This window comes from Hoplias malabaricus, chromosome 16 (genome assembly GCF_029633855.1).
Source record: "Hoplias malabaricus isolate fHopMal1 chromosome 16, fHopMal1.hap1, whole genome shotgun sequence".
Lineage (NCBI taxonomy): Eukaryota > Metazoa > Chordata > Actinopteri > Characiformes > Erythrinidae > Hoplias > Hoplias malabaricus.
Window position 1 is genome coordinate 16,878,577 of NC_089815.1, and position 12,010 is coordinate 16,890,586.

Here is a 12,010-nt window from a genome sequence, read left to right on the forward strand (position 1 = left end):
TCCAGGATGTGTTCGTGTGTAGTGCCCAATGATTGTGGGTAGGCTTCTGACCAACTGCAGCACTGATCAGGATCGTAGTTGAAAAAGCCAAAAGAATGAATGAACGAATCCATCCTAGTGATTATAAAGTATTCCTAGTTTTGATTTTTACGAATTTTGGAAACTGAAAAGTTGTGAATGTTTTCATTATTCAGTCAAATTTTATAGCATTAGCCTCCCTGAGTGGATTACCCTTTTATATTACACTGAAAAAATGTAAAGTAATGTAAAATAAAGACAGAATTCCATTTCCTTTATGCCCTGTATTGTTTTAACAGCCACTCTCATTGTGTTATCAGACTGCAGAAAGTAGATTTGTTGAATGCCTGAAAGTATAAACTCTACTAATAACTCTACTACGAGTTATTATCGACAAGACAACTTTGCCTATATGAGAGCCTCTTGACAGGCCAGCTGTTATTTCAGAGGTGAAGGTAGTGAAGCCAGTGAAACTGAACTCTTCTCTATCACTGATCTGTGTAATGCACAGCAAAGTGAAAAACAATGTTCCACCATGTTTCTCTCTCCATGAGTCTGAGTAAACACTTGAGAAAGGTTTATTCTCTTCCTCTACGTCTTTTTCACTTTGTTGACAAAAGACATTTCACCCTGCCCCATTCAGCTGTCAGTACCACCAAAACAAACTGCTGCATGTTGGAATGGTGGTTTTTTAAAATATGAGTGCATTAAATGGGTTGCGATTTTTGATCCGTTTGTGGAATCAGTTCAGGGCTGTGTTTTTTATTGTTATTGTTTTAATTTTTAAAATAATTTTTTGAAGTCAGAAGTTATATCTTGCTGAATATTAGTACTGGGTATTTACATATATACCACAATCAGGTGATTTTAATATCTGCTTAAATAAAGTTGAACAAACACTCTGCTATTCTTTTCTTTTTTTTTTTTTTTTTTTACTGCTGCTGTGTCTACAGATCTCCATACTTTAATATCCATGCACAATGATTATTATCATCTAAAGGGATATAAAGGCTCTCTGCATCAGACTATAGAGCACTAAAACTGTGTTCTCTGGAGTGTTGGATCACCATCTAACATATTTTGGATAGACAGTAGTGGAATTTCTGATACAGAACTTATTGTCCATCATCTGACTTCTGTAATGATCTAAAAAAAAAAAAAAAAAAGTTAAATTACACAAATATTTTCAGTTGCAACTTCATTGTATAAATTTTAAATAAAAAATTTGGATCAAATACTTTGGTAAATCATTCATATGTATATAAGCAAGCCTGGCCTGAAATTAGTGTTACATAGTGTTTCTGTATAATATGTGTAATTCTTTTTATATCTACATGTAATTTTACAAAAATCTTCCAGAAAGGTTATAAAATAAAACTTAATAAATACAAGAATCTGTGATTTGGACAAATGTACAAAGAAATTATATTAGAAATGATATTTACCTGAGTGTGTTCTGCAAACTTAATCAACTTAAAAATGTAATTCCTGAAGGAAAAAAAAAAGCTAAATAAGAATGCAAAGCTTATTTAGGTCTTTTATCATCTGCAGTTCATAATTTCTTAATGGGCAAGGGTATAAACTGCTACTGAACAGCTGCTTAACACAATTTACAACTGCATCAAGTAATGCAACCTCAAACTATTATGCAAAGAGGAAGCATATTTGTTTTGTGTGCGAGTTCTGCACCTGAGAGTTCTCTGGGCCCTAAGTAATCTAACATGGATCCAAAGACAGTGCAAAAGTGTTTTGTGTTCAGACGACTTCATCTTTTGGGAAAACAAACGTCTTTAGCTTCTGCACACCAAAGATGAAAAAGACCACTGAAAAGTGCTAAAACCAGCAACTGTGATGGCATGGAGAGGCATCAATGTCCAGAGTGTTGCATAGCATAATTTTTTTTATATGTAAAAAATAGAATTAAATTTTTCTTTAAGAACTAAATATTTTCTTTTTCCAATTGTCTGTTAAATAAATCTTCAAATCAATTAACAAATTATAGATTTCGGTTTTTATTGCAGTTTTAGGAAGTGTCCCAACTTTTGTGGAAATAAGTTTTGTTTTTACAAGTGTGAAACTGTTGTTAATCCCAGCATAGCATTGTCCTCACCCATTATTTAACCTACTAAAGAGTGCTTTTTCAGTCAGTGTTTTATGCAGTTGTAGAATGAAAAAGAACTAAAGGCAACTAAGTTACAGTTGTCTCTCTCTTGTTTTGTGGCTTCCAGGACTCTGCTCAGGAGGGAGTCATCACCAGAGATATCCATCGCACCTTCCCTGCTCATGACTACTTCAAAGATTCGGATGGTGATGGACAAGACTCCCTATACAAGATCTGTAAGGTGAGCAGTATTTTTGGCTGTACCCAAGAAAGGACAAAAAAAAACATAACCTAATTTTAAGACCTTGTCATGATGCATTTAAAAATTGATTTTAAACTTTTGAATTTTGACCCATAAAATTGAGTGTACAGGGATTTATATATATATATATATATATATATATATAGTCAGTGTTGCACTTATAATGGAAGTTTGTGAGAATGTACCTGAACTACAAGAGAAAATAATCAAACTATTGACATCCAGTCAGGTTCATGTTAAAAAGAAATTTGTGCAACTTATATACATTATTTGTTTTTGTTGTTTGCATGTCTATTTCAAAATACCCATTCAGACAATGTTCATGTATGTTCAGTCATGCATATTGTGAGAATTTATTTCAATAATAACAACTTATTGCCCACACTTACTGGATCATTTTCATCAATCAACACTAGTTTCAGTTCTTCATTTTGGTTCTTTTTAGTCTTAGAGACAGTGACCAAAAGGTACAGAGTAACAGAAATTATGTGAATGTGAAAGCTACAAAAGTGTTTGATAAATTCCGTAATATTTATATAGATAACAGAATATTTGAAAACAGCCAAAAGCCATTTGAACAGCCAAGGATGAACCCCTTTTTTGAGAAAACAAACATTGGTTTATTAGGTGTAGCAGGCAACTAGAGGATTACTCACTGAACTCATTGTAGATGGTGATTCAGCAAAGCTTGCAGTATCAATTGAAATCTCAGATCCCGTGCAAATAAGTTATTTCTCAGTGGAGCCAGAAATTTATTGATTGTTGCAGCCTTTTCTCCAGTAAAAATAGAGGTATGTAACTAACATATGCCTAAGTAAAAGACAAAAATGATCTACAATAGATTAACATATTCATAAATAAAAGGACAAAACAGTGTTTTAAGCAATGATTATAAAATAACCAGTTTTCATTGTGTGTGGTGCAGTGATTAAAAGGCATTACTAATCTTTAAAGATAAAATATCAGGTACTGCATTAAAGGAATTATATTATACATTTTTAGGGCATTAGCTAAATAAATTGGAGATCTGGAGCTTCTGTCAACCCACAAACTGTGAAATAAAACAACCCAGTCAGTTTTTGTGATCTGCCTAAGTCTGAAACTAGGGATAAAATGAGTCATTCTTCTTTTTGTGCTGCATCTTACTTGGAGTGAAGGTACTTCAGAGTTTTTTCCACCCCCTCATCTGAGTTTCTTCAGTCATACCTCTGGACGGCATTTATTTGAGAGTGCAAAAGAAAGGCTAAACTGAGCAAAACGAACACAACGGGCACAGAGAAATGAGTATCAGTAAATATGTTGAACATGAAAATAGTTTTTGATCTTTATTTTGTTCTTTTTTTCTCTAAGTGAGAAAGTTTGTTGCTTGATCCTTGTGGTACTTTGACATTTGTATTTCTTCATTCTGTGGTTTGGTGAAAATGAAGTCAGTTTTAGGTTGATAATGCACTTTGCCACAGAGCAGAGTGTGAAAAAAAATGTATTAGACACATATCAACACAATTGCATATCCCTGACCTTAATTTGATTTTTAAAAAAAATGGTAAAAATTTAAGTAATGTCATTTTGGCAATGACAAGACTCCATCTTGCAAAGATGATTTGTTAACTGCTGTTTGAAAAAGCTGGAACCAGCTTGATATAGAATATTGTTTTTCATTAGTGAAGTCCATAATTGAAATCCTGTCATTGCAAATATTGTATGTTAACTTAATATATGGTTAATATATTAAAAGTGCAATACTTCAAGAAAAAAGCAACAATGTATAACCAAAAATATTAAGTACTGCAATTACGTGTGGCACATCTATGAATCAAGAAAAGAAGAGATCAAGAGAATTCTAGATTTGCTAGTATTATCCATCCATCCATTATCTGTAACCGCTTATCCAATTTAGGGTCGCGGGGGGTCCAGAGCCTACCTGGAATCATTGGGCGCAAGGCGGGAATACACCCTGGAGGGGACGCCAGTCCTTCACAGGGCAACACAGACACACACACATTCACACCTACGGACACTTTCGAGTCGCCAATCCACCTGCAACGTGTGTTTTTGGACTGTGGGAGGAAACCGGAGTACCCGGAGGAAACCCACGCGGACACGGGGAGAACACACCAACTCCTCACAGACAGTCACCCGGAGCGGGAATCGAACCCACAACCTCCAGGCCCCTGGAGCTGTGTGACTGCGACACTACCTGCTGCGCCACCGTGCCGCCCCGATTTGCTAGTATTAAATCAGCTTTAAAAGAAGCTGTTAGAAGCTCTTGATAAACTGATTGTTAATGCTATTGAAAAAGCCCTGAATTGCTCACAAAGGCCCTTTCGTGACTCTCAGAGCCTGCCGTATATTATAGACATCTACACTCAAAGTGCCTTACCAAATTAGTACACCTTGTGATTTATAATGATTACACCCTTGTTTTCTACAGGCTTACTCTGTGTATGATGAGGAGATTGGATATTGCCAAGGACAGTCATTCCTAGCTGCAGTATTACTGTTACATGTGAGTATTTTTTTAATCCCTTACACTGTTAGGGTCTTGGAGTTTTCACAATCTGATCACTTTGTTGTACAGAATCGATTAGTAATAGTTATCATAGCGTATCTGTTTTCTTACATTACTAATAACTAATTGAAATGAAGTTGTTGAATTTAGTCACCAGTATGTAACTGCAGCATCAAGTTTGGTGCTTCCAGCTTTAAACACTTTTAAGAGTAGAAAATGCTGTATCCAAAGTGGCTGTAAATTTGTGTGTTTGTGTACTGTTTGAGAGATGTACCACTTGATTTGTGGGATTTAAATTTGTACGTGTCATGCATTCAGCCAGTCATTTCCTGTGGTTAAATCATACTTATCTATGAAAACCATACACAGAATCAATGAGTAAATTGTCTCTAGCTTAAAACGTCAAGGAGGAGTAACATTAAATTCGTATGAGGACTAATAGTTAATGGGGAAATCAGGAACAAACGTCCAAAACTCTGAAATTATTTCCCAACTCAACTCAGTAAAGACATTATAGCTAGTATCATTACAATGACAGGTAAGGACACTGTCAATTTGCTGCAAAATCTGTGTAGATTAAGCAAAACTTGATTGTTTTATAGCAGTGTAAATACATAAAAACAATTTGTAAATGCCTACCGTCACATGCAAAAAATTTGTAAATTTTATAGTGCCAAATAAATGCTCATAACCCAAAAACTGTTGTGAAAAAATTTCAAATTTACAGGTGATTCTCAATGGAGATATGAGGATTTTAGAAGAAAATGTTGCTGAAAAGTGGAATTTAGACACTTTACACTGAGAGCGTGATGACCTCACCCACTGTAGCAGATTTCCATTGGGAATAATGAAGGAAGGAGTTTTTTTAATTGGGAGTAAAAAAGGGTGTAAACAAGAGAGGAGTGCAATGAGTCTGAAAAATGTCATGTCTGACCATGTGAATTTCGTTGGGCATAGCTTTAAAATGTATTAAATTAGAGCAAGTTTAATTATTGGTTAAAAGTTTACAGAAAAATTTCATTGCATTATTATGGGAATGCTTTGGATAAATAAACAAAACATAAAAGAAAACCCTTCTTACTGTGCGAATATTATTGCACTTTCCAAAAGCTGTATAAATGCACGCTCTTCCAGATCAGGACAGACATCATTTCCAGGGTTGGAACAATGTCAGTATCTTAAAACCTATAGGAGGGTTAGCACTTCCAAAAATCAGGTGCAATATTAATAATAATGTGTTGCTCACTGCCATATACTACTAAGAAGCTAGAATGTGAGAAACCACCGTCAGCTTAGTTAATTAGAATGTGTCTTCAGTTTAATTAATATCTAGGGGCTTAATACAGAGAGAAAGGCGAATAGTGGAGAGTGGAACTAAGGTAGAAAGATAAAAATAAAGTAAAGCAAAGTGGTGTTAAATGAATGGTATTTAAAAGGAAAGTAAAAAGTTTGGATGAGAGAAGGTTAAAAGGATAGATAAGGAGAGAGAAAAGGGGTTTGAGGATTAGTAAGGGAGCCAATTTAGTGTATATATTGACACCACTGTTACCTGAAGACTAAGCAGGCTTTCTTGAATGAATTTGAATTATTATGTCAAACATTTAATACTTCATGAACGTTTCACCTCCAAAAGGAGCTTAGGCTGAGTCTTACAGTGGAAGCGGGCATTTGTGGAGGTTTCATTATGCCGTATAGCTCTGTTAGCACTTGGCCTTGCCCAGGAAGCCCAGGAGGTGTCAGGAATATTAATGACTTGGACTGTCTACCTGCAGGAGCCCATTCAGTCCTGGACACACACGCTGTCTCCGTGATTTAATACCCACCTTAGCCTCTTTCTCTACCACCCTCCCTCTAACACACCCCCACACACAGGTCCACACCTACCAAAAAGATAGAAGCTTTCCATTTGGCTCCTGGCAAAGCCACTCACTCACCATGTTATGACACTTAACTCACACACAATGTGATATCCATCTTACACATTCTTTCTCTCTCTCCCCTCATTTTTCTCTTAAGCCTCCAGCTCACACAAGTCTCTCTTCATTTGCTCAATCTTCTCCTCATGCAACACTAGCCCTTTAAAAAACATATCGGTGTATTTCTCTCTATCTCTTCCTTTCACTTTTGTTTGCATACTCAGTCTTTCTTATTCATTCTATTCTCTCTCTGAATTGTGTGCTCTCTCAGTTTCTTCTTTCGCTCTCACTCTCTCTTGCTAGGCCATTTTTTTCTGTTGCTTTCTCTCACTCTATTTCTGGAACTCTTTCTTGCTCAGTTCTTTCAATTCGTCCACTCAGTCACTGTTTCTCTCTCTCTCTCTCTCTCTCTCTCTCTCTCTCTCATTCATTTCATATCACTTCTATATCACTCAGCATCTCCACTGAACCTCTCACACAGCTGCACTTATCTGTGAAACACCACTTAGAAACTCCGTCCTGTCTGAGTAGCTGATAGATACCCATACACTTCCTTTACAGAACAAAAGGAACATTCACAACTTATAGGAATAAAATTAATATTCCATAACTTCTAAACATTTAACAGGTTCTGATATTTGAATACATATTTAAAATTCTGCTGATTAAAATGTGCTCATTGACATTGTTAAAGTGCATGTACTGGCTGATGATGTTTTAAAATCTTAGAAGGAGTACTGTCCATTTTTCACTCAAGTTTTGAATGCTGAATGAAATGTCGTGTGTTTTTATAGATGCCAGAGGAGCAGGCCTTCTGTGTGTTGGTGAAGATTATGTATGACTATGGACTCAGGGACCTCTACAAGAACAATTTTGAAGATCTGCACTGCAAGTTCTACCAGTTGGAACGTCTGATACAGGTTAATGCAACGTTAAGGTTTTCACTGTCATTTGGTATTTGAAAACTCATTTGTTTATTAATGCTTTACACATATTTCAAAACTTACATTTAGTACTGAAAACGTCATTGTAAAAAAACACAAAAATATCTGTATGAAACTTCAAAGAAGAAAACACAACTAAACCTTTGGTGCAGTTTTTAAAAAGGTGAACTTTAATCAGTTTTTTTTTTAACTTGAGTTACCTTTTTTATTTGAGTAATCATGAAATTATTATACTTTTTGAAGAATAAAAATGAAATTCAGATATAAAAATGACAGGCACAGAATTTAAAATAATAATAAAAGATAATAATAATAATTCTTCACAAACACACACTCAATCCACTAGCATTTGTTTTTGAGCAATGCAACCTGGCGGTTGGCACAAAGCATTGTTAGCCCCTTTAGCATGGTTGCCGAGGTATGCAGCCTTCCCTTCTGTTTACATTCACATGCCCGCATGAGGCAAAGCTGTGGTTGGCTGCTGGCCTTTGGGTCATAAATGGCCAGAGTGGAATCAGCAAATGTTACGCTCAATGTAAAAACTTGTGTTTACAAGTTGCTAGTAATATTTGCTAGTGGTAGACAGTGTTTGTGTGCACATATTGGACAAACAGTTTGTGATATACAAATAATTTATTTTGCTATTGCTAAATTTTAGCATTTCTACAAATTTGAAAAATTCAGAATAAAAAAGAAAAAGAAGTAAACTTTCACAGAGTAATTGAATGCTCCATTAACCAGCCACAATGTTGCGTTTGATCACTCAAGTTTATTTATACCGGCCACCCTCCTCTAAGCTATTAGACCTACTCCACTCCAAAATAGGTTTTAATTTGATGCTGAAATGCAGTTAGGGCAAAACCATTCCTGTTTTAGCACTCAACCCAATACAGTTAGCATTGATAAGCTCCCCCACGACTAGAGTGTTAGCATCGATTGGTCCACAAAAACAAAAACACAGGTGGTGGATGCCATCCTGGACTTCAACAGGCATTTTGGAGAAATTCCCTTGTTAGATGGTCTCCAATTTAAGCAGCTCTGCTGTTTCTCATCTTTTCTATTCCACATTCTCTGTCCTTGATCAAACAGTGTAATCAGGCAAAGTGAAGAAGATTCTTGCTCATTCCTCACTCATTGACTGCTTGTGGGAAGAGTGCATTTTGAAAGGCTTATTAAGGTAGCTTTCAGGTTATTCTATTGATTTAATCTTGTACCTATTGCTCAAAATATAATTGACACAGTTACATTGAAACCTTGTAACTTAGCACTACCTTAATGTAATTCACTCCCATAGGGGCTAGTGCAGAGGTGAAAAATCAAGACAAACATACTTATTATAAAGTATATTATATGTTTTGTATTAAAGGTTTACAATTAATGACAGGTTGACAGTTTCCGAGTCTGGTGTGTTAAGGGTGTTTCATTTAATGTAAATATGTCACAGCATATTTGTTACTGGATCGCCAGTAGACTGTGTGTTTTTGGGTTAGGGTTAGAAATTACTAGAAATTGTCCAAAATTGCTGAGAAGTACATTATTATAATGATATTGTTGCTGTCCAAAGAAAAATATGCATTTGTCATTTTGTCTATTTTAATTGACATCATTTAAACACAGCAGCTGTCCTTCACCTTGTTTGGAAGTGTCATGATGAATGGATCAGTAGAAATGCTCCTAACTTATCTCAAAAATAATATTTTCACATTGATTTCCATTGACAATTTAGAATTTTTTTTCCCTGTAAAGTTACTATTTTGGAGATAACACTGGTCTCCTGAAAATGAGACCACACTCCTCACAGGCAGTGAGCTGTGATCGAGATGCCACCTGTTGTACCACCATGCCTCAATGATATAATAATGTTTTTACAGTAATGTAATATAGCTCAAAACATTTTCTACTGCTGTTAAGTTTCACCTTCTGTCTTCCTCCACTCCCAACTACCATTGAGAGAAGATTCTCAGCTAGCTCTCCCTGACCCTCCCTGATATATGGTATCACTCGGAAATGTGTGATAATGTGAAATAAAAATACCTTGTGGTGAAGTCAAAAACAGCCATGTCTGAAAGAGCACATCTTTAACTGTTTTTTTTTTTTTCTTTCTGGTCTCAACAGGAGCAGCTTCCAGATTTGTGGTCTCATTTTCAGGATGTGAATTTGGAGGCCCATATGTACGCTTCACAGTGGTTCCTCACACTCTTCACAGCCAAGTTCCCGCTGTGCATGGTCTTCCACATCACTGACCTGCTGCTCTATGAGGTCCTTACGCACTTCCTTTAACTTCATTAATCAGTTAATGATTTACTTGTGACATTCATTTTAAAGAAAGAGCAAAGATTAAACACAAGCATCTGTGAGATATTGCATTTAAGGGCCATCCATTTTATTTCTAGACATTTAATCATTTTTAATCATCTTTCTTGTTGCAAACACTGTCAAACTGGTATGCTGTTTTTTAAGTTGTTAGTCAGACTCTGGGGTTGGTTGATTCTGTAGGACAGAACTGAAATGCTTTGAATCCAAAAATCTAATGGAGAATCAACAAAGCTTTTATATTCTCTGACTCGGGTTTGTATGTTCCAGAAGATGTGCCTTTGCTTTTTTGTTCCTCTGAGAGCTTTTTATATTTTTGCTCTTTTATTTACCATTCAGTTGTACCCTGAGGCAGGACAATTAAAAGTTTCCCCAGTTTTAGTCACAGAGCAGCTTGATATGAATCGGTTTTATCTGGTTGAGGGCAACTTTCTTTTTATTCTTTTGCTTACATATCTTCTCTTTCTTTCTTTTTCATTCTTCTTTCTTTCTTCATGTTTTTTTCATCCATCACTCCATGCATTTTTTCCTTCCATCTATCCATATCTATCTGTCCATCCTACCATTCTTTCTTCCTTCCATATATCTATCTATCCATAAATTACTTAATTACAGTCTATATTTGTATACTGATCATTTTCTTTTTATGTATAAATGTGTATATCTTTTGTAGAAAATTTGCAGTCCATACATACATAAACCATAATTTTATTAATACGTTTGATTTGAAAGTTGCACATGCACTATGCACATTTCGTTTTTGAGGCTTTTTGATGACGCATTTTTTTTTCTATAATAGTTTTTTTGACTGATGAGTAAATATATAAAAGATGGCCTTTGACCATCTGGCCTTTATTACTTTTCAAGTCAGAGTGTTTTGTCATAGGTGTGGTGAGGGAATACTCGGCTCTCGATCATTCGCTGCAGAGTATACACACACACACACACACACACACACACACACACAAAATTCCCCCACAGTTTCTGCCCAGAGTCATAGCACCATCTAGAGGCAGGTTTAACAGCGCTTTCCATCTGCGTTATTAATAGAGTGGGGAGGATATTTTTAGCACTGTGTTGCCATGTGAACGGGATGTCTGAGCGATGCTTGAGACGGGTGTTCCCATGCAGAGCTGACTTCAGCACTGAATCTCTGCTCTACTGTGATACCACCTGCTCCCCCCACACACATACACATGCCCTCACACACCTACACATACACAGGCATACACACAGGCACACGCACACAGACAAACACACCACCCATCCATCACAACTCTTGTCCGTCACTTTAGGAGTGCACGCCCACCTGCCCATCACTCTGTTTCTTTGTGTCTGTGAATTACAGAGATACTTGCTTCCCTTCTTGCTGCCATCCATGCTTGCCACTTTCGCTCTCATTGTATTGCTGAGCTATTTCTGGCTGTGCAAATTCTTTGTACAGTCACCTTCATTTGCATATTATGTTGAGAAATTCATCACATCTCTTTTAAGCAAACATCTCAAATAAACAGAAGTGGTTTCCCAGACAGGGATTAAGCCTAGTCCTGGACTACACAGCATTTGTCTCCATAGAAAACCATGAAATGAAGTCAAGCAGCTTAAGTGCTTTGGATCAGAATTATATGTCCATCATTAGTATCTCAATATAGGCATCAGGTTCAGACTCCTCAAACTTAGGGTAAGATATGATACCAGGCTGATCAATATGATAATGATAACCATCGATACTGATGTCAGTGCTCAAATCTGGATTTAAATATTCAAGCCCAACTGGATAATCCTTCATAAATTCAGCCTCCATTATATTTTACTGTGATCCACGAGTCAAAGAATGAGGAGATTTTGTAATCACTTAAATTAAACATATTTGTCTGAAGGAAAATATTTTTTCTGTTTTATTACATTTGCCATGTTTTTTCATACATCTCCCTTCATCTTTCTGCA

The 12,010-nt window shown here is 36.1% G+C and overlaps 1 protein-coding gene across 3 annotated transcripts in view; it reads left to right on the plus strand.

Annotated features, from left to right (window-relative positions):
* The window catches only part of rabgap1l (RAB GTPase activating protein 1-like), a 111,247-nt gene that overhangs the window by 72,350 nt on the left and 26,887 nt on the right, over nucleotides 1–12,010 (plus strand). For all 3 annotated transcript variants that reach the window (XM_066646986.1, XM_066646987.1, XM_066646988.1), the window contains exons 14-17: nucleotides 2,247–2,360; nucleotides 4,813–4,887; nucleotides 7,601–7,726; nucleotides 9,866–10,009. In XM_066646986.1, the coding sequence (XP_066503083.1) occupies nucleotides 2,247–2,360; nucleotides 4,813–4,887; nucleotides 7,601–7,726; nucleotides 9,866–10,009 (459 nt within the window). The remainder of the gene's footprint in view (nucleotides 1–2,246; nucleotides 2,361–4,812; nucleotides 4,888–7,600; nucleotides 7,727–9,865; nucleotides 10,010–12,010) is intronic.